General features: G+C 40.3%; 1 protein-coding gene and 1 pseudogene across 1 annotated transcript; both read left to right on the top strand.

Moving 5' to 3' along the window:
* Nucleotides 1-370: 370 nt before the first annotated feature.
* Nucleotides 371-1,300, top strand: LOC129503034 (olfactory receptor 4C12). Its single transcript, XM_055314908.1, has one exon. The coding sequence runs from the start codon at nucleotides 371-373 to the stop codon at nucleotides 1,298-1,300; it is 930 nt and encodes a 309-aa protein (XP_055170883.1).
* Nucleotides 1,301-4,531: 3,231 nt separating this feature from the next.
* Nucleotides 4,532-23,407, top strand: LOC129503152 (POU domain, class 5, transcription factor 1-like; annotated as a pseudogene).
* Nucleotides 23,408-24,046: the final 639 nt, after the last annotated feature.

Here is a 24,046-nt window from a genome sequence, read left to right as displayed (position 1 = left end):
ATTCCGTACCTTGCCCATGTGTAACAGGAACAGTTTATCTTACCCTTCACTGCCTTTGGCATTTAAGAGTACATTGAGATACAGAGAATAAAGCAATCTGAGGTCCAGGAAAAAGTGGCAAAACTTAGCTTTGAATACTATATTTAAATACTATATTGAAGTTTAATTGAGTGCCCACTAAGAGAAGTTTTGAAGTACCTTTTCCTTCAGAGTTTTAGAAAGAGAAGGAATCATCTGTGAGATTGTTAGAGTACTGTTAAAAGTCAGAGTTTTGGACTGTTTCATGATTTTATGGTTCCTTTTTTCTTTCTTTCATTTTTTTAAAGGTAAAGCATTCCTCCCTGGAGTTTTAATCACCTATACCACATAGATGGAAAATAAAAGAAATGTGACTGAATTTATTTTAATAGGTCTTACACAGAACCCCACAATGCAGAATATAGTATTTCTGGGATTTTTGATTCTGTACATGGTAACACTCTCAGGCAACCTGCTCATTGTGGTTACCATTACCACCAGCCAGGCTCTGAACTCCCCCGTGTACTTCTTTCTGACTCATCTTTCCGTGATAGACACAATTTATTCTTCTTCTTCAGCTCCTAAGCTGATTGTGGACTCCCTTCATGAAAAGAAAGTTATCTCCTTTAGTGGGTGTATGGCTCAAGTCTATGCAGAACACATTTTTGGTGCTACGGAGATCATCCTGCTGACAGTGATGGCCTATGATCGCTATGTGGCCATCTGCAAACCTCTTCACTATACTACTGTCATGAACCATAGGTTGTGCATTCTCCTGCTGGGCGTGGCCTGGACTGGAGGATTTCTCCATGCAACCATTCAGATCCTCTTCACAGTCTGGCTGCCCTTCTGTGGCCCTAATGTCATAGATCATTTCATGTGTGATTTGTACCCTTTGTTGAAACTTGTTTGCATGGACACTCATACCCTTGGTCTCTTTGTTGCTGTCAACAGTGGTTTCATCTGCCTTTTAAACTTCCTCCTATTGGTGGTGTCCTATGTGGTCATCCTGTACTCCCTAAAGAGCTATAGCTTGGAGGGGAGGCGCAAAGCCCTTTCCACCTGTGTCTCTCACATTACAGTGGTTGTCTTGTTCTTTGTGCCCTGCATATTTGTGTATCTGCGTCCAGTGACCACTCTGCCCATTGATAAAGCTGTTGCTGTCTTTTACACTATGGTGGTCCCAATGTTAAATCCCTTAATCTACACCCTCAGAAATGCTGAGGTAAAAAATGCTATGAGGAAGCTCTGGAGAAAAAAAGTGACTTCAGATAATGAATAAACAGAATCTTTGAGCACCACACCTAGAAGTAATAGAGGTAATCTAGTGCAAGCCTCTTGATCTACAGATGAAGACATCAACTCTAATAAGGAGTTGGAAAACATCAGCAGATAACCACTTAAGCACAGAACTACGGCTTGGACTGGACTCCAGACTTCCTGTCTCTTATCCCATACTCTTGTCATCACAACTTACTGCTTTTTAATCCATAAATATTTACCTATTACTTGAAAATCTCAAATATCTTTAGAAGCTAGAACACATGAATCTAGAATATTGGATAGGTATTAAAATAATGTTATATAACAGTGAGATATTGAATACTACTGATTATTGAGAATAACAGGGTATGATGTTCCTTTATTTTGGGCTCGGGTATCAATATAACTTCTTTCTTTTGTGAATTTTCTTGTTTATTAAATTTTTATTATACAGTAAAAATAGATAGTATTTATCAAATGCCTATAAGGCCTATAGGTGTATTAGGTATTTTCCATATTATACCATTCAAGGCCCATATAGGAGACAGATAACACAGTAATTTGAAAAGGGGATGTTTACACACAACTGTTTGTTATATCAGAACATTAACTGGAAATGGCTAATGATTACTCCAGAGAATGCCCTGTGACTGAGAGATGAATATCAAAGAAAGGAACATGTTTAGAAGGTGAAATCCTTCTCCAAGGCAGGGATTCATCTTTTGGAGAAGGAGTAGTTGTTGCCCATTGGATGGTGAAGTTCACTAGCTTGTCTTGGGCCAGAACTAGTTCATGGTAGATGGAGAGAGACTGACAGGCAAAAATGGGACTAGTAAGGTGGGAACATCCCACTGGGTCACTGGTTGTCTGAGGCAGGTAAACAGAGGACTGTGGCCTGGACTGACAAGCAGGAAACAAGGCTGGTGGAAAACACCCCAATTATGGTGCAGATCGACTGAACTGAAAACCTGATTTCTGGGTGCCTGTGAGATTCCCTGGAACCTGCCTGCAGAAGTGCCACTGAAACTCATTGGGAAGTCATCCATGGAGGTGGCAGTGTCAATACCACTAGATGTCTTTCCGGCCTCTTCCCTCAAGTACACACTCTGGATGGAGCCTGCTCCTCCCTCTGCCTGTGTCTCTGTCTCTGTCTCTCTCTCTCTCTCTCTCTCTCATCTTTCATGAATAAATAAATAAATATAATCTTAAAAAGACTATCTACATATTTAACAATAATAAATAAAAAATCTTCCTTTATATCAAGTCAAAGAGTATGCTTCTATAAATTTCACCATGTAAATAGGAAATCTAGTCCTTTTTCCCTGTGATTGCCCTTTAAAGTATATATAAAAATAGCTATCATGTGTTTCCCAAGTCTTTTCTTCTCTGGATTAAATATTTTCAGTTACTATAACCATTATTTACACATCATGATTTTTGATCCTTCATGATATTGTCACATTATTGATATATTAAATATTTCTAGCCAATAAAAATAAAATAAAAATAAAAAAAATCAATATCAAATTTATTTGCATATTTTAAACTCAAATCTAGCATCATGGGGCTAATCCCCCTTGGTCATGGCGCATGGTTTGAATGCCTTGAATTCAGTTTTGCTGAGGTTTAATTTTTGACCAATAAAATTTATGAGTCTTTGCATGTCTGAAAATGAATATTATTCTCATATTTAAATTCTATATTGCATGATACAGAATTACTGGTTACAGCTTTTTTCCTTGAGAACATTAAAGATTTTTTTCATTAGCTCCTAATTTCTACTTTTGCTAACAAAAATTCTGATGCCAATCTGATTTTTAAAATATATTTCATAGCCTTTTTTTGTTTTATAGATTTGGTATCCTACTGAATTTCTAATAATAGACAAATTGACATTTCTATAGTTTGATTTTTGGATATTTTTTTGCTTTTTTCTTTCTAAAACTGTCAAAATGGCTATTTGATTAGACTACTGAAGACCACCCATAGTTGACCAAATCACACTTTCCATAACTGACATCTGATACTTTTATGGCTTTAATTGCCATCTATATACTCAAGGTTCTGACACTACCAGAGTGTAGCCCTCCAAACTTTCACATCCAAATCATCACTGCAGCTTCTAACTACTCTCCTTAGCTAGTCTTATCCCCTTCAAACCATTTCCCACACTGTAGCCAGAGTTATTCTGAAACTCAAATCTAACTATACCACTCCCTGGATTAAAAACAAACTTTCAATGTTTTTGAATTGGTTAGCCATATTGAATTGACAAGGTTTCCTCCATACTCTTTGTTACCTCCTGGCCTTTTTTATGTATTCCATCTTTCAGGACACTCTGCCAATTGACTTATTTCCACCACTGGGTTCTGTTTGTTATGTTTTTTCATCTAGGAATCTTCTGATTCTATATGTCTCTCCAATGTAGTTTCATAGCACCTTGTGACTCCACTCTCTTACCATTTGTAACACTTGTAAAATTTCCTCCTGGGAATCTTTCAATGGATTCTAAGGTCTGTGAAGGGAGAATCTGGTTCTCTTTTTATTCACCACTGAAGCCCCAGCAGCTATCAATATGCCTGATACATTTCTTGGGCTCAAAAATATTTGTTGACAATTAAGGAAGGACAAAAGGAACGAATGGGATATGTTTATCCTGAGACTTGTGTTTAGAAAGAGCCACATATTTTAATAAAGATGTGGTACCAAAAACTAAACTGATTGGGACACCTGGGTCGCTCAGTGTTTGAGCATCTGCCTTTGGCTCAGGCTGTGATCCCAAGGTCCTGGGATTGCATCCCCCATGGGGCTCCCCACAGGGAGCCCGCTTCAGCTCTGCCTGTGTCTCTGCCTCTCTCTCTTTCTCTCTGTGTGTCTCTCATGAATGAATAAATAAAATCTTTAAGAAAGTAAGCTGATTAACAAAAAATCATAACATAAGCAGGCCACATTCATAAGATACTAAAATGTCACCGAAGGTGGGAGAATATCAAGGTAAACTATCTGCTTATATATTGAGAATTATAGTTTAAATTTATTTTCCATCCTCAGTATAAGCAGGAATAAAAACAAATTGTAGTTCCCCTGAGAGCCCTAGCCAGAATTCTCCTTAGAGTTGAATCAGATAAAAGTGGGAAAGAATTCCCTAGCTTCCAGTACTACTTTCTTGCTCTTTATTTTTGAATTTATTCATCTTCCTTTATACTTTTCATTCATTCATTCACTCAATATTTATTGTGCACCAGACATCATGCTACCTCGTAGAGGCTATTGTTATGTAGTAGACAAGTACAAGAGAGTATGACTGTATATTTAATAAATAGAATTTTCTGTCTGAAATCAAAATATTCTTTGAGTCATTACTCTTTCTGATAGGGTAACGGTGTAAGATGGCTGATATGAGCAATACAAAAATTAGGTTCTGAAGCCTACAAGGGAACTTGGAAGCCTGGCCTAATCTTCACCTACCCCTTTATTTATTTATTTATTTATTTATTTATTTATTTATTTATTTATTTATTTATTTTTTCACCTACCCCTTTAGAGGTTAAATGGCTAACTAAGTCTTTTATAACCCTAAACAGTTACATGCCATAATGTTATAGGCAACATGTACAATCAATTGTGAAATGTAAAAACAAGCTGCTATTCCTGAAAAACTATTAGGCTTTTTTGTTGTAGATAATGAACTAGTATATTTGCCTGACATTTAACAGCATTTAAGAACATGATCTGGGAAATCAGTCAGTTCTTATTATTACTGGCTTTCCAATGTATCGGTATCTTTCCATTTCTCTGTTTCCTCACCCGTTTCCCCTTTCTATCAGTTTCTATAATCAGTGATGATAGCAGGGCCTACCTCCTTGGATTTTTATAGAGATTATTGCTTGATAACAATAAATTCTTTCTTTAAGTTGTTATTAGAAGGAAAGCCTATGAATCCATATATATGGTTGAAGCTAGTAAAACTAAACCCCAATTTGGTAGAGTTTTCTGAATATGCAAAGTGGTCCTGGGTTATGTTTTCTCTTTTCTTGCATCCATTGCTGCTACTCTCAATACAGAATTTATGATTCATAGTGGTTAATTTATTTCTCCCTCCCTTAGGCATTCCTTGTGGAAATCATCCAAAATGTCATTTTGGCCTTTGTTTCCATTGAATCAATGTTGGGCCCCAGGCACATTTATTTGTTACCTGAAATAGCTTTCTTACTACACAATTTCCTTTTTTTTATTATAAATTAATTTTTAGGGATCCCTGGGTGGCGCAGCGGTTTGGCGCCTGCCTTTGGCCCAGGGCGCGATCCTGGAGACCCGGGATCGAATCCCACGTCTGGCTCATGGTGCATGGAGCCTGCTTCTCCCTCTGCCTGTGTCTCTGCCTCTCTCTCTCTCTGTGTGTGACTATCATAAATAAATAAAAATTAAAAAAAATATATAAATTAATTTTTATTGGTGTTCAATTTACCAACATACAGAATAACACCCAGTGCTCATCCCGTCAAGTGTACCCCTCAGTGCCCGGCACCCATTCACCCCCACCCCCCACCCTCCTCCCCCTCCACCACCCCTAGTTCATTTCCCAGAGTTAGAAGTCTTTATGTTCTGTCTCCCTTTCTGATATTTCTCACACATTTCTTCTCCCTTCCCTTATATTCCCTTTCGCTATTATTCATATTCCCCAAATGAAGGAGAACATACACTGTTTGTCCTTCTCCGGTTACTGTGGCCAAGTTCAAAAAGGGTGTTGCCTGAGTTCTTCTCTGGGATTTTGATGGAATCTTGTCTCACATTTAGATCTTTCATCCATTTTGAGTTTATCTTTGTGTATGGTGCATGAGAGTGGTCCAGTTTCATTCTTCTGCATGTGGATGTCCAATTTTCCCAGCACCATTTATTGAAGAGACTGTCTTTCTTCTAGTGGATCGTCTTTCCTCCTTTATTGTATATTAGTTGAGCATAAAGTTCAGGGTCCACTTCTGGGTTCTCTGTTCTGTTCCATTGATCTATATGTCTGTTTTTGTGCCAGTACCACACTGTCTTGATGAACACAGCTTTGTAGTACAACCTGAAATCTGGCATTGTGATGCCCCCAGATATGGTTTTCTTTTTTTAAAATTCCCCTGGCTGTTTGGGGTCTTTTCTGATTCCACACAAATCTTAAAATAATTTGTTCTAAGTCTCTGAAGAAAGTCCATGGTATTTTGATAGGGATTGCATTAATCGTGTAAATTGCCCTGGGTAACATTGACATTTTCACAATATTAATTCTGCCAATCCATGAGCATGGAATATTTTTCCATCTCTTTGTGTCTTCCTCAATTTCTTTCAGAAGTGTTCTGTAGTTTTTAGGGTATATTTTGAGAACCATTTGAATGGTAAATGGTTCTCCAACCTTTTATTTTCAGGTTGTAGGTGTCCTTCTGTCTAAAATGAGTCTCTTGTAGACAGCAAATAGATGGGTCCTGTTTTTTTATCCAGTCTGAAACTCTGCGCCTTTTGATGGGGTCATTAAGCCCATTCACGTTCAGAGTTACTTGAACTTCTTCTTAAAGGGGAGTTTTAAGAGTCCCCCTTAAAATTTCTTGCAGAGCTGGTTTGGAGGTCACATATTCTTTCAGTTCCTGCCTGTCTTGGAAGCTCTTTATCTCTCCTTCCATTTTGAATGAGAGCCTTGCTGGATAAAGTATTCTTGGTTGCATGTTCTTCTCATTTAGGACCCTGAATACATCCTGCCAGCCCTTTCTGGCCTGCCAGGTCTCTGTGGAGAGGTCTGCTGTTACCCTAATATTCCTCCCCATGAAAGTCAGGGACTTCTTGTCTCTTGCTGCTTTAAGGATCTTCTCTTTATCTTTGGAATTTGCAAGCTTCACTATTAGATGTCGAGGTGTTGAACGGTTTTTATTGATTTTAGGGGGGGATCTCTCTATTTCCTGGATCTGAATGCCTGTTTCCCTTCCCAGATTGGGAAAGTTTTCAGCTAGGATTTGTTCAAATACATATTCTGGCCCTCTGTCCCTTTCGGCGCCCTCGGGAACCCCAATTAAACGTAGGTTTTTCTTCCTCAGAGTGTCATTTATTTGCCTTAATCTGTCTTCATGGTCCCTTAATTGACTGTCTCTTTTTTCCTCAGTTTCCCTCTTTGCCATTAACTTGTCTTCTATGTCACTCACTCGTTCTTCCACCTCGTTAACCCTCGTCGTTAGGACTTCTAGTTTGGATTGCATCTCATTCAATTGATTTTTAATTTCTGCCTGATTGGATCTAAATTCTGCAGTCATGAAGTCTCGTGAGGCCTTAATGCTTTTTTCTAGAGCCACCAGTAGCTGTATAATGGTGCAATGCCAGATTTTGTAACTCTGTGGGAGAGAGGGCTGTTTCTGATTCTTTCTTTTGAAGTGAGGTTTTCCTTCTAGTCATTTTGCTCAGTGCAGAGTGGCCAAAAACAAGTTGTATTGGAACACGGGGGAGTATCACTGGTCCGTCCAGCTGGTCTTCTGGGGGAGGGGCCTGCTGTGCTGATTTTCAGGTGTCAGCACTTGGGGGAGCTGCTCTGCCCCTGCCTGCTGCAGGGCTCAGCGGGGGTTGTTTACCCCGTGGGACCCAGGGAGGAACAGCAGCAGTTGCTATGGCAACTCTGGAAGCCTGGATTTAGCCTCCGCAGGAACTACGGGGCTCGGGGCTCTCGGCTCTCCGTCCTCAGGGCCTGGAGGCTCCGGGGCGGGGCCGCTGATGTGCTCAGCTCGGGGCAGGAGCGTCCTTGCTGTCCTGGGCCCTCCCGGCCTCTGCCTGTCCCAGGGGGAGGCCGGATCCTGGGCTGTGTCCCGGCGCCCTGTGCTCCGGGGCCTGCGCTGTTGGATTCGCGCTCCCGCCCTGCAGCTCCCTCCCTGGAGCCGCTCCCGAGCCCCTCCGAGCTGCTCGGTGGTGCGTGCTGCAGCCCTTAGGGAGCTCGGAGCACTCTCCTGCGCTCGCAGGTGTCTGTTAGTGTCCCCGGGAGCCCGAGGGCATCCCCGCCCTCCTGGGTCCTGCTCCAACTCCCTGCGAGCCCCTTTCCGCCCGCCCGGGAAGGTTGGTGCAGCTCCTGCTCCTCCGGGACGGGGCTCTCCCGTCCTGGGGACACTAGCCCCGGCCTCAGCCCGGCTCCTCGCGGGGCCCCTCCCCCTCGGAGGCCTTTTGTTTCTTTATTTCTTTTTCCCCGTCTTCCTACCTTGATAGAAGCGCGAACTCTTCTCACTGTAGCGTTCCAGCTGGTCTCTCTTTACATCTCAGGCCGAATTCGTAGATTTTCAGGATGGTTTGAAGGTTATCTAGGTAACTTGGTGGGGACAGGTGATTTGGGGACCCTGCTCTTCCGCCATCTTGCCCCTACTACACAATTTCCTAATAGCATTTTTCATTTGGGCATTTCTCAAGGTATAGATTAAGGGGTTTAACATGGGAGTTATTGTAGTATAGAACACTGCAACTGCTTTATCAATGGATAATGTAGCTGTGGGTCTCATGTACACAAATATGCAGGGCACAAAGAATAGGAGGACCACTGTGATGTGGGAGACACAGGTGGAGAGGGCTTTCGCTTTGCCTCCAAATTGATTGCTGTGTGCATGGTATGTAGCAAGTACTTTGTATACAGGGTCCTTTTTCATATGATTACCTGTGTGGTTGGTATTAATATCATTCATTTTGCAGATGAGGAAACAATCTCAGAGATAAATGTTAATAATTATAACAATGATGGTAATATTAACCAAAGCTAACTGAACACTTAGTGTGCTTTAAGTGTTTTTGCAGACATTTGGTTAGGTAAGCCTCACTACAAACCTACAGGATGGCTCATTTTAATCCCTATTTTACACATTAGGGAATAGAAGCATAGAGAAGAAGTTAAGAATCTTGCCCAAGATGACTGAGTATCTAATAAAGGCTGGAGCAAAGAAAGGTCAGGTTATACTTGTGGTTATACTCGTTAATTGTTGGCCCGCCAAATTTTTAATCCATGCCCTATATTGTTACTTTACAAGAAACAACAAGTTGAATTAGTCATCTCTTTTTGATATGACCATGATACTTGTAATTACTTTAATAAAACTTTAGAGGCAAGCTTATGTGCAGCAGCTTCAGCAGCAGACACACAGCACACACAATGACATATTGGAACTCACAAATCTTAAAAATGTGGTACTCTTTCATTGAACAACGCTTTTTTCTTGATCTCTCCCCGAGTACTAAGTCTTTCTTACAGTATCCTCCTCTAAAAAATGGGCTGCCACACTCTTCTGCAAAATATAAAAACGAATTATCCCTGTGGTTAATTGTATTGGTTTGAAAATCAGAAAGACCAGAGTAGCATCCTTGTTCTTCCATTTGCAATTTCTTTTATCTGGGGTGCATTGCCTTAGTACCTTACATCCTTGTTTCCTAATCTATAAAGCAAGAATAATAATATCCACCTCACAGGTTATCCAAATTATTTGAAACATTGACCACACTGTTTGGGACACACAAAGGACTTTCATTTAATTTTATGACTGTGATTGCTCCTACGAGATAGGAAGAATTGACAGTTTGGGTAATAATATCACAGAAACATTTAACTATGCAATGAGTTTAGGAAGGATCACCACCAATTTTACACTCAAAGAAACAATAGAGACTTGTGTAATGCATAGAAGTTAATCCCAGGAACTGTTCTCCATGTTTGTGCTTGAACAAACAGCTGGTGATCTTTTTCATTTAATTTTCATATTTGTGGGTTTGTAATGTAATAAAAATGTGTTTTAGTTATTATGATTTTTCTTCATTATTAGGAAGTGTCTTATGGTCAAAGCATGGTGCCTAGTGTCAGAAAGCAGGGTCCTACCATTTGCTTAATGAGCCCCCAATTTTTTAAGTGTCAAATTAGCTAATAATATTCATAAATCATCTTTTGAAGCATTGGGATAAGGATAATTTATTCTATTACTCTGTTTGGAAGGTGTTGAAAAATAATGAGTAATATATATGGGAAGTAACACTCTTTAATAAGTATCAGCACTATTTGAAAAACTTACCTCAGCTGTCTTGGATGATCTTAGTGATGTTTGCGGGTATTCAGCAACAGTCCCATCTTCAAACTGTCCTCTACTTGTAATAAGTAATTTTCAATATGAAAAATATGTTACACTTGGGAAGGGCCTATTCAGATAATTCACTATCAATTCAACAGTTATTAAGAAACTGTATACATTAGATATGTGCAATTTTGGGGAGTATATCATTATTCCTCAATGAGTCTACTAAAATAAAAGAGTACTCTTATGAGTCCAAATCTTTCCATTAAGCCTAACACCTCAAAACTTTTTCAGAGAAAATCTATTTGAAATGTGTTTTCTGGTTTTGAATTTAGAATGGATTCACTCGAAACACTACAGAGAAATAATCTATTTATGGCTTTGGTCCTGTGGAGCAAGAGGCAGACAGTGTGGAGAAATTACATTCAGGTGGTTCATTCTGCTCATGATGAATCTTGCTCTGGAGAGGTGAACAGAAACATTTTAACTTTTCCCTGTAAGGATATTTAAAGAGGTTTGCATCAAGGTTCAGGGACCTTGTCTTGGAGCTCTTGTTTCCTCTCCCAGGAATTAATTATCTCCTTTGATGGAAAGGCTTTGTCTTAGAAACAGTATTCTAAGGAGACGTGTTGAGAAACACTCATTCTTAGGTGGAGAATTGTATTTCCTACACTTGGAACCTAAGCTGTGAGTCTCCTTCCTCTCTGTGTCCTGGGTTGTTCAGAAAACTGAATGCCAGGGCACTCGAATGGCTCAGGGATTGAGCATCTGCCTTTGGCTCAGGTCATGATCCTGGGACCCTTGGATGAAGAGTCTTGCATCAGGCTCCCTTCAGGGAGCCTACTTCTCCCTCTGCCTATGTCTCTGCCTCTCTCTATGTGTCTCTCAAGAATAAATAAATAAAATTACAAAGATAGAAAGAAAGCCAGATTCCATGTAAATAGAAGGATGCCATAATTCCAGTGGAACTGTGATGTAGTTCCCCTGTAGGCTCACGTCACAGAGGAGTTTCTCCTTAATCATCAATATTAAATCTTTTTAGGAACCCACTAATGATTCCTTAAGAGCTAGAGCAGTGAGGGCATAAAGCAAATGGACAGCCATTTTAAAGTTCTTGGACCTCTTTTTCTTTGGCTTATTGAAATATCATGAACAATTAAAGTTGTGTGAATTTAAGATGTATAACTTGATAGGTTAACATAAGTATACATTGTGAAATAATCACCACAACCAAGCTATTTAACATTTTATCACTCAGGAAAAAGAGAGAACTTTTCCTCTAAGGTCAGAAACATGACAGGGATGCCAACTCACCACTGTTGTTCAATATAATATTAGAAGTCCTAGCCCCAGCAATCAGAAAACAAAAAGAAACAAAAGGCATTCAAATTGATAAAGAACATTACATGGTCTCATTCATTTGGGGAATATAAATAATAGTGAAAGGGAATAGAAGGGAACGGAGAAGAAATGGGTAGGAAAAATCAGAAAGGGAGACAGAACATGAAGACTCCTAACTCTGGGAAACAAACTAGGGGTGGTGCAAGGGGAGGAGGGCGGGGGGGGCGTGGGGGTGAATGGGTGATGAGCACTCAAGGGGGCACTTGATGGGATGATCACTGGGTGTTATTCTGTATGTTGGCAAATTGAACACCAATAAAAAATAAATGTATTAAAAAAACAAATTGATAAAGAAGGAGTCAAACTCTCTCTCTTCACAGATGACATGATACTTTATGTGGAAAACCCAAAGACTCCACCCCAAAATTACTAAAACTCATACAACAATTCAGCAAAGTAGTAGCAGGATATAAAAATCAGTGCACAGAAATCAGTTGCATTTCTATATACTAACAATGAGACAGAAGAAAGAGAAATTAAGGAATCAATCCCATTTATAATTGCACCAAAATTCCTAAGGTATGTAGGAATAAACCTAACCAAAGAAGTAAAGGATCTGTGCTCTAAAAACTATAGAACACTTATGAAAGAAAATGAAGAAAACACAGAGGAATAGAAAAACCTTCCATGCTCATGGATTGGAAGAATAGTTAATGTTAAAATGTCTATGCTCCCCAGAGTAATCTACGCATTCAATGCAATCCCTATCAGAATACCATTGACATTTTTCACAAAACTGGAAAAAGTAATCCTAAAATTTGTATGGAATCAAAAAAGACCCTGAATAGCCAGAGGAATCTTGAAGAAGAAAACTAAAACTGGTGCATCTCAATGTCAGACTTCAAGCCACATTACAAAGCTGTGATCATCAAGACCGTATGTACTGGCACAAAAATAGGCACTTATGTCAGTGGAACAGAATAGAGAACCCAGAAATGGACCCTCAACTCTATGGAGAACTCATCTTTGACAAAGCAGGAAAGAGTATCCAATGGAGAAAAGACAGTTTTTTCAACAAGTGGTGTTTGGATAATTGGACAGTCACATGTAGAATGAAACCAGACAAAAATAAATTCAAAATGGATGAAAGATCTGTGAGACAAGAATCCATCAAAATTGTAGAGGAAAACAGAGGTGGCAACCTCTTTGATCTCAGCTACAGGAACTTGTTGCTAGAAACATCTCCAAAGACAATGGAAACAAAAACAAAAATGAACTATTTGGACTTCATCAAGCTAAAAAGCTTCTGCACAGCAAAGGAAACAGTCAACAAATCTAGGGGGAGGGGCAAGATGGCGGAAGAGCAGGGTCCCCAAATCACCTGTCCCCAACAAATTACCTAGATAACCTTCAAATCATCCTGAAAATCTACGAATTCGGCCTGAGATGTAAAGAGAGAAGAGCTGGAATGCTACAGTGAGAAGAGTTCGCGCTTCTATCAAGGTAGGAAGACGGGGAAAAAGAAATAAAGAAGCAAAAGGCCTCCGAGGGGGAGGGGCCCCGCGAGGAGCCGGGCTGAGGCCGGGGCGAGTGTCCCCAGGACAGGAGAGCCCCGTCCCGGAGGAGCAAGAGCTGCACCAACCTTCCCGGACGGGCGGAAAGGGGCTCGCAGGGAGTTGGAGCAGGACCCAGGAGGGCGGGGATGCCCTCGGGCTCCCGGGGACACTAACAGACACCTGCGAGCGCAGGAGAGTGCTCCGAGCTCCCTAAGGGCTGCAGCACGCACCGGAGCAGTTCGGAGGGGCTCGGGAGCGGCTCCAGGGAGGGAGCTGCGGGGCGGGAGCGCGAATCCAACAACGCAGGCCCCGGAGCACAGGGCGCCGGGACACAGCCCAGGATCTGGCCTCCCCCCGGGACAGGCAGAGGCCGGGAGGGCCCAGGACAGCAAGGACGCTCCTGCCCCGAGCTGAGCAGATCAGCGGCCCCGCCCCGGAGCCTCCAGGTCCTGCAGATGGAGAGCCGAGAGCCCCGAGCCCCGTAGTTCCTGCGGAGGCTGAATCCAGGCTTCCAGAGTTGCCATAGCAACTGCAACTGTTCCTCCTGGGGCCTCACGGGGTAAACAACCCCCGCTGAGCCCTGCAGCAGGCAGGGGCAGAGCAGCTCCCCCAAGTGCTAACACCTGAAAATCAGCGCAACAGGCCCCTCCCCCAGAAGACCAGCTGGACGGACCAGTTCCAGGGGAAGTCAAGGGACTTAAAGTCTACAGAAATACTCCCCCGTGTTTTTTTTTTCTTTTTTTCTTTTTTCTTTTCTTTTTGATTTCTGATTGCTTCCCCCACCCCTTTTTTTTCACCTTTCTTTCTTTTTCTTTCCCTTTTTCTTCTCTTCTTTCCTTTTTCTTTTCTTTTTCTTTTTTCTTTTTCACTTTTCTTTCCTTCTCTCTCTTTCTCTCCTTTTCCCAATACAACTTGTTTTTGGCCACTCCGCACTGAGCAAAATGACTAGAAGGAAAACCTCACCTCAAAAGAAAGAATCAGAAACAGCCCTCTCTCCCACAGAGCTACAAAATCTGGATTACAATTCAATGTCAGAAAGCCAATTCAGAAGCACTATTATACAGCTACTGGTGGCTCTAGAAAAGAGCATTAAGGACTCACGAGACTTCATGACTGCAGAATTTAGATCCAATCAGGCAGAAATTAAAAATCAACTGAATGAGATGCAATCCAAACTAGAAGTCCTAACGACGAGGGTTAACGAGGTGGAAGAACGAGTGAGTGACATAGAAGACAAGTTAATGGCAAAGAGGGAAACTGAGGAAAAAAGAGACAAACAATTAAAGGACCATGAAGACAGATTATGGGAAATAAATGACACCTAAGGAAGAAAAACCTACGTTTAATTGGGGTTCCCGAGGGCGCCGAAAGGGACAGAGGGCCAGAATATGTATTTGAACAAATCCTAGCTGAAAACTTTCCCAATCTGGGAAGGGAAACAGGCATTCAGATCCAGGAAATAGAGAGATCCCCCCCCTAAAATCAATAAAAACCGTTCAACACCTCGACATTTAATAGTGAAGCTTGCAAATTCCAAAGATAAAGAGAAGATCCTTAAAGCAGCAAGAGACAAGAAATCCCTGACTTTTATGGAGAGAAGTATTAGGGTAACAGCAGACCTCTCCACAGAGACCTGGCAGGCCAGAAAGGGGTGGCAGGATATATTCAGGGTCCTAAATGAGAAGAACATGCAACCAAGATTACCTTATCCAGCAAGGCTTTCATTCAGAATGGAAGGAGAGATAAAGAGCTTCCAAGACAGGCAGGAACTGAAAGAATATGTGACCTCCAAACCAGCTCTGCAAGAAATTTTAAGGGGGACTCTTAAAATTCCCCTTTAAGAAGAAGTTCAGTGGAACAATCCACAAAAACAAGGACTGAATAGATATCATGATGACACTAAACTCATATCTGTCAATAGTAACTCTGAACGTGAATGGGCTCAATGACACCATCAAAAGGCGCAGGGTTTCAGACTGGATAAAAAAGCAGGACCCATCTATTTGCTGTCTACAAGAGACTCATTTTAGACAGAAGGACACCTACAACCTGAAAATAAAAGGTTTGAGAACCAATTACCATTCAAATGGTTCTCAAAAGAAAGCAGGGGTAGCCATCCTTATATCAGATAAACTAAAATTTACCCCGAAGACTGTAGTGAGAGACGAAGAGGGACACTATATCATACTTAAAGGATCTATCCAGCAAGAGGACTTAACAATCCTCAATATATATGCCACGAATGTGGGAGCTGCCAAATACTTAAATGAATTATTAACCAAAGTTAAGACATACTTAGATAATAATACACTTATACTTGGTGACTTCAATCTAGCTCTTTCTACCCTCGATAGGTCTTCTAAGCACAACATCTCCAAAGAAACGAGAGCTTTAAATGATACACTGGACCAGATAGATTTCACAGATATCGACAGAACTTTACATCCAAACTCAACTGAATACACATTCTTCTCAAGTGCACATGGAACTTTCTCCAGAATAGACCACATACTGGGTCACAAATCGGGTCTGAACTGATACCAAAAGATTGGGATCGTCCCCTGCATATTCTCAGTCCATAACGCCTTGAAATTAGAACTCAATCACAAGAAGAAGTTTGGAAGGACCTCAAACACGTGGAGGTTAAGGACCATCCTGCTAAAAGATGAAAGGGTCAACCAGGAAATTAAGGAAGAATTAAAAAGATTCATGGAAACTAATGAGAATGAAGATACAACCATTCAAAATTTTTGGGATACAGCAAAAGCAGTCCTGAGGGGGAAATACATCGCAATACAAGCATCCATTCAAAAACTGGAAAAAACTCAAATACAAAAGCTAACCTTACACATAAAGGAGCTAGAGAAGAAGCAGCAAATCGACCCGACGCCCAGCAGAAGAAGAGAGTTAATTAAAATTCGAGCAGAACTCAATGAAATTGAGACCAGAAGAACTGTGGAACAGATCAATAGAACCAGGAGTTGGTTCTTTGAAAGAATTAATAAGATAGATAAACCATTAGCCAACCTTATTAAAAAGAAGAGAGAGAAGACTCAAATTAATAAAATCATGAATGAGAAAGGAGAGATCACTACCAACACCAAGGAAATACAAACGATTTTAAAAACATATTATGAACAGCTCTACGCCAATAAATTAGGCAATCTCGAAGAAATGGATTCATTCCTGGAAAGCCACAAACTACCAAAACTGGAACAGGAAAAAATAGAAAACCTGAACAGGCCAATAACCAGGGAGGAAATTGAAGAAGTCATCAAAAACCTCCCAAGACACAAGAGTCCAGGGCCAGATGGCTTCCCAGGGGAATTCTATCAAACGTTTAAAAAAGAAATAATACCTATTCTACTAAAGCTGTTTGGAAAGATAGAAAGAGATGGAGTACTTCCAAATTCATTCTATGAGGCCAGCATCACCTTAATTCCAAAACCAGACAAAGACCCCACCAAAAAGGAGAATTACAGACCAATATTCCTGATGAACATGGATGCAAAAATTCTCAACAAGATACTAGCCAATAGGATCCAACAATACATTAAGAAAATTATTCACCATGACCAAGTAGGATTTATCCCCGGGACACAAGGCTGGTTCAACACTCATAAAACAATCAATGTGATTCATCATATCAGCAAGAGGAAAACCAAGAACCCTATGATCCTCTCATTAGATGCAGAGAAAGCATTTGACAAAATACAGTATCCATTCCTGATCAAAACTCTTCAGAGTGTAGGGATAGAGGGAACATTCCTCAACATCTTAAAAGCCATCTACGAAAAGCCCACAGCAAATATCATTCTCAATGGGGAAGCACTGGGAGCCTTTCCCCTAAGATCAGGAACAAGACAGGGATGTCCACTCTCACCACTGCTATTCAACATAGTATTGGAAGTCCTAGCCTCAGCAATCAGACAACAAAAAGATATTAAAGGCATTCAAATTGGCAAAGAAGAAGTCAAACTCTCCCTCTTCGCTGATGACATGATACTGTACATAGAAAACCCAAAAGCCTCCACCCCAAGATTGCTAGAACTCATACAGCAATTTGGTAGTGTGGCAGGATACAAAATGAATGCCCAGAAATCAATGGCATTTCTATACACTAACAATGAGACTGAAGAAAGAGAAATTAAGGAGTCAATCCCATTTACAATTGCACCCAAAAGCATAAGATACCTAGGAATAAACCTAACCAAAGAGGTAAAGGATCTATACCCTAAAAACTATAGAACACTTCTGAAAGAAATTGAGGAAGACACAAAGAGGTGGAAAAATATTCCATGCTCATGGATTGGCAGAATTAATATTCTGAAAATGTCAATGTTACCCAGGGCCATCTACACGTTTAATGCAATCCCTATCAAAATACCATGGACTTTCTTCAGAGAGTTAGAACAAATTATTTTAAGATTTGTGTGGAATCAGAAAAGACCCCGAATAGCCAGGGGAATTTTAAAAAAGAAAACCCTATCTGGGGGCATCACAATGCCAGATTTCAGGTTGTACTACAAAGCTGGGTCATCAAGACTGTGTGGTACTGGCAAAAAAACAGACACATAGATCAATGGAACGGAATAGAGAATCCAGAAGTGGACCCTGAACTTTATGGTCAACTAATATTCGATAAAGGAGGAAAGACTATCCACTGGAAGAAAGACAGTCTCTTCAATAAATGGTGCTGGGAAAATTGGACATCCACATGCAGAAGAATGAAACTAGACCACTCTCTTGCACCATACACAAAGATAAATTCAAAATGGATGAAAGATCTAAATGTGAGACAAGATTCCATCAAAATCCTAGAGGAGAACACAGGCAACACCCTTTTTGAACTTGGCTACAGTAACTTCTTGCAAGATACATCCATGAAAGCAAAAGAAACAAAAGCAAAAATGAACTATTGGGACTTCATCAAGATAAGAACCTTTTGCACAGCAAAGGATACAGTCAACAAAACTCAAAGACAACCTACAGAATGGGAGAAGATATTTGCAAATAACATATCAGATAAAGGGCTAGTTTCCAAAATCTATAAAGAACTTATTAAACTCAACAGCAAAGAAACAAACAATCCAATCATGAAATGGGCAAAAGACATGAAGAGAAATCTCACAGAGGAAGACATAGACATGGCCAACATGCACATGAGAAAATGCTCTGCATCACTTGCCATCGGGGAAATACAAATCAAAACCACAATGAGATACCACCTCACACCAGTGAGAATGGGGAAAATTAACAAGGCAGGAAACAACAAATGTTGGAGAGGATGCGGAGAAAAGGGAACCCTCTTACACTGTTGGTGGGAATGTGAACTGATGCAGCCACTCTGGAAAACTGCGTGGAGGTTCCTCAAAGAGTTAAAAATAGACCTGCCCTATGACCCAGCAATTGCACTGTTAGGGATTTACCCCAAAGATTCAGATGCAATGAAACACCGGGACACCTGCACCCCGATGTTTCTAGCAGCCATGTCCACGATAGCCAAACTGTGGAAGGAGCCTCGGGGTCCATCGAAAGATGAAAGGATAAAGAAGATGTGGTCTATGTATACAATGGAATATTACTCAGCCATTAGAAACGACAAATACCCACCATTTGCTTCAACGTGGATGGAACTGGAGGGTATTATGCTGAGTGAAGTAAGTCAATCGGAGAAAGGACAAACAGTGTATGTTCTCATCATTTGGGGAATATGAATAATAGTGAAAGGGAATATAAGGGAAGGGAGAAGAAGTGTGTGGGAAATATCAGAAAGGGACACAGAACATAAAGACTCCTATCTCTGGGAAACGAACTAGGGGTGGTGGAAGGGGAGGAGGGTGGGGGGTGGGGGTGAATGGGTGACGGGCACTGAGGGGGACACTTGACGGGATGAGCACTGGGTGTTATTCTGTATGTTGGTAAATTGAACACCAATAAAAATTAATTTATTAAAAAATAATATATTCAAACATGTATAGAATGGCTTCCTTGTTAAATTTTGGTTGTCTTATATAAGAAAAGTTGAAGTTTAATAGGTAATTATAGCAAAAATGAAAACCTTACAAATAGATTAAGATGTAGGGCAGCCCAGGTGGCTTGGTGGTTTAGCGCTGCCTTCAGCCCAGGGTGTGATCCTGGAGACCTGGGATCCAGTCCACGTCGGGGTCTCTGCATGGAGCCTGCTTCTCCCTCTTCCTGTGTCTCTGCCTCTCTCCCTCTCAGTCTCTCTCTCTGTGTCTCTCATGAATAAACAAATTAAATCTTTAAAAAGAATAGGATAAGATGTAGAATAAATTTTCTGCTTATCTCTCATCATGGTCTCTAGTCTTCTTCCCTGGGAGCAGTCACTTGATTGGTTTCTAAAGACTTATCAGATAACAATCTTAGAAATGCATGTGCATTTAAATATACGAATGTGTTTTTTTTCCCTGTGTATGTGAATGCTTGCTTTTACTATGCAACATTTAAAAAATGTTTTATTTTATTTAAATTCCATTAATTAACATATAGTATATCATTACTTTCAGATGTAGAGTTCAGTTATTCATCAGTTCCATATTATACTCAGTGTTCATTACATCACGCACCCTTCTTATTGCTCATGCAATACCTCTTTAAAATACACTTTTAATTTTATGATTGTTTTTATGTTATTTTCTCTCTCTATATATATGCACACATAATGTGTATATATATGTATATATATATATTTATTGGAGTTCGATTTGCCAACATATAGTATAAAACCCAGTGCTCATCCCATCAAGTGCCCCCCTCGGTGCCCATCACCCAGTCATCCCATCCCCCTGCCCACCTCCCCTTCCACTACCTCTTGTTTGTTTTCCGGGGTTAAGAGTCTCTCATTTTCATTTTTAATTCAAGTATACTTGATGTACTGTCTTAGGTTCAGATGTACAAGATAGTGCTCTGACAATTATAGACATGACATAAGAATGCTCACCATGTAAGTGTAGTCATCATCTGTCACCATCCAAGGTAATTACTACAGTAATTTATTATTATAAATAATAATTATTTATTATTTCTTATGTTGCATTATATCTTTTGACTTAAATATTTTATAACTGGAAGTCTGTACCTCTTAATCACCTTCACCTATCTTGTCTGTCCTCTCAGCCTCTCCCTTCTGGTAATCATCAGTTTGTTCTTTGTGTTTGAGTCTATTTTGTTTCTGTTTATTTGTTTTTTAGATTCTACATAAAAGTCAAATTATATGCAACATTGAAGACCTTTCATACCTGTTTATATAGATTTCTTAGTTTTTCTTATATTAGGTAATACTCCCCTATAAGTATATACTAAAATTAATGTCTTCATTTCTGTTCAGATTGTTCCTTACCTTTTTGTATGACAATTTTGCAATAAATACATGTTTTGATTATGTGCAAAGATGGGTTCTGAGGAGTGGAGTTCTTGTTATATGTATTTGAGTCAATGATCAGATATTTATAGTTACTGCCATACTGCCATCCTTGAGGTAATACTAACAGCTATACTGCTGCTCACAGTCTGAGATGCATTCTGTCCGTATACTCAACAAACTGTGTCCAGTGCATATTTAAGGGACAGAACAATCTGATTAAAGTTATTTTATTTCATTTTTATACTGTAATAGAAGTCCTTTTTTTCAAAATCCTTTTAATATAGTTGAGTTTAAGCATCTTCTCATAAATTTAACATGATTTTTACTTCTTTTCCTATGGATTAACTATTAAAGACTTTATTTCATTCATTATTGATCTCTCCAATGCTGATTTTTGAGTCATTTATGTACTAAAGAAATGATCCCTTTTACTATTGTATATGCATTACTTTTCTAGCTTGTGATATTTTTAACTTCTTTTATATGATGTAAAATGCCTCAAAATTTATTTTGACATAGGAATTAAGTAGGGATTGAATTTTATTTGTTCCCTTAAAGTTTCGTTGCATAGTTTTTTTTATAGTTGCATAGTTATCTTTTGACTTGAAATCCTGACTATATATTCCATTTATATTTGGTTCCAATCTATTCTGTTTTATTTTTTTAAATAGTTTTTAAAATTTTTATTTATTTTTAAAAAAGATTTATTTATTTATTTATTTATTTATTTATTTATTTATTTACTTAGTTATGATAGAGAGAGAGAGAGAGAGAGAGAGAGGCAGAGACACAGGAGGAGGGAGGCTCCTGCCGGGAGCCTGACATGGGATTGATCCCGGGACTCCAGGATCGTGCCCTGGGCCAAAGGCAGGCGCTAAACCACTGAGCTACCCAGGGATCCCCTATTCTGTTTTACTGACCTCTATGTTCATGGCCCAATTGATATGCAGTACATTGTTTTGATACATAATACATTTTGATTTGTGATGGGACTAACAGTACTCATTTCTGTTCTTTATCAGATTTATGCCTAGTCTTACATATTTATGTTTCAAATTCAAGTGTAAAAAAATAACTTAGCAAATAAGATAAATAATCTTAACATTAAAATAAGTTGATAAAATAAGTTTAACATGGTTTAGTTACAAAACAAAGTCAATTATTAGGTTCAAGAATTCAATTTAAGGAGATTAATCGAAGAAGAGTTTACAGCTTTCAAGTACTGAGAACCGTTAATCATGGACGGATCTTTTCATTCAACAGCTCATCTTTCATAAGCTTGGGTATTACTTCTATTTTCTGCCTGTGTGGCTCAACCCTTCCAGATATCTGTTGCTCTTCATCCATGACCCCTGAAATGCTGCTTGGCATTTTTGCAATAGAAAAACCATCTCTTTTAAGAAGTGCAGGACTGAAATTTTTGCTGAGCATCCATGTGGCCATCTGCAAATCCCTGTAGTAGGAAATCATCACAAGGACAGGGATACAGCTTTGTCTTTCAGGTGGCATGTGCTAGAGGCTTTGTCCTTGCAACCCCTCAGGTCCTCGTCACATTGTCGCTGCCTGTGTATGGCTCCAATGTCATAGACCACTTGAGTGTGATGTAAATCCTTGGCTGAAAGCCATCTGCATGGATACTCATACGCTTGGTCTCTTTGTTGCTGTCAAATGTGCGAGCGTTCATCTGCCTATGAACATTTTCCTCTTGATGGTCTCCTAGCTGGTCATCATATCCTCCCTGAGGGCCTGTAGCTTGGAGTAGAGACCCAAAGCCATATCTGCCTGTGTTCTCATGTCACTGTAGTGACCTTATATTGTGTCCTGAGTGTTTATATATTTGTATCCAATCACCAGCTTCTCCACTGATCAAGCCAAGAATCCATGGTAACTCTTTTTTAAAACATAAACCTGTGTACTCAGAAATTTGGAGGTAAAGAATGCCAAGAGGAAGTTTTGAATTCTGCAGGAGAGAGCATACTGAGGACTGTAGGTTGGGTTGGGATGGGTGCCCCAAGGCAGCCTGGAGTCCTCCCAGTGGAAGGGCGAGCCATGTTCCGAGGTGGAGAGTCAGCTCCGGGGGTGCCTTCCCTGGTCAGAGAGCTGATCCATCTGTGAAGCCAGACAAGGAAAAACTGGAGCAAATCCCAAGGAGTTCCAGGACAGCAAAGCTCTGCAGAAAGACCTGGAACAATTCGCCAAGCCCCTGAAGCGGATCACTCTAGGATATACTCAGGCTGATATGGGCCTCACTCTGCAGATTCTCTTTGGAATGTGTTTCCCCAAACAGTCATCTGTCCCTTTGAAGCTCAACAGTGCAATTTCTAGAACACATGTAAGCTGTGGTCTCTGCTGCAGAAGTGTGGGTGGAAGCTGACAACAATGAAAATCTGCAGGGGAGGTAGGTACAAAGCAAGGATCCTTGTGCAGGCTGCAAAGAGGAAGTGAACAGGGATGGAGAACCGAGTGAGGTAACCTGGAGAACATGTTCCTGCAGGGCTGGAAAGCCACTGTGCTTCCGATCAGACCCGCAGCTTGGGCGTGAACAGGATGTGGTCCAAGCTTATTTCTGTAATTAGTAGTGACTAATGGCAAGGAGAGGACTTTGAGGCTGCTGGGTCTCTTTTCTCAGGAGCACCAGTATCCTTCCCTCTGGCACCAGGACCCCTTTCTGGTACCCCAGGCTATGGGGGCCCCCACTAACTACTTTGGGCTCCTTGGTGCCTCTCTCTGAGGGCAAAGCCTTTCCCTCTGTGTCTGTCACCGCTCTGGGCTCTCTCTTGTATTCAAACTGAGGAGCCAGCCCTTCCCAGGGATGGGGGCAGAGGAAGGGAAAGAGCTAGGGAATGAGAACCTAGGGTTAGTACCAGGGCTTTGAGATTAAAGTTCTCCATTCAGTGTGGAAAGGGTTTGGCACCACAACTGGTGTGGGGACAGAGTTTGGGGGGAACTGGTTGGAGGGAACGTAAAGTTCAAGGATGCTCTTGTTTTTAATCCCCACATCACTTATCATTTTGTTTTTAAATAAAGAAGCCTGGGACCCCAGAAAAAAAATACTTTAGGAAATACTAATCATGAAAAGTGTAGCTTTAATCTGTTACCATACAAAGTTACTATAATATTATTGAGTATATTCCCTAAGCTGTACTTTTCATTCTTGTGAGTTATTTATTTTATTCCCAGAACGTTGTACCTTTCAGCCCCTTCACCTATTTTGCCTATCCCTCTACTCCCTCCCCTGTGGCAGCTGCCAGTTTGTTCCCTGTATTTATGAGTCTGGTTTTGTTCTTTGGTTGTTTTGGTTTCTTGATTAAATTCCACATGGAAGTGAAATCTTTTGTGACATCTTGAAGATATCACACCAGTCCATGTAGATCTTTTAGTTTTTCTTGTACTCCATATTACTCGCTTATAAATATGTACCACAATAATTC

The sequence above is a fragment of the Nyctereutes procyonoides genome, unplaced genomic scaffold (genome assembly GCF_905146905.1).
Source record: "Nyctereutes procyonoides isolate TBG_1078 unplaced genomic scaffold, NYPRO_anot_genome, whole genome shotgun sequence".
NCBI lineage: Eukaryota > Metazoa > Chordata > Mammalia > Carnivora > Canidae > Nyctereutes > Nyctereutes procyonoides.
Note: the sequence above shows the minus strand (reverse complement) of the source record. Positions and strands in the feature narration are given on the sequence as shown.

Coding starts and splice junctions, on each gene's coding strand:
- LOC129503034 (XM_055314908.1), top strand. CDS start 371: ATGGAAAATAAAAGAAATGTGACTGAATTTATTTTAATAGGTCTTACA.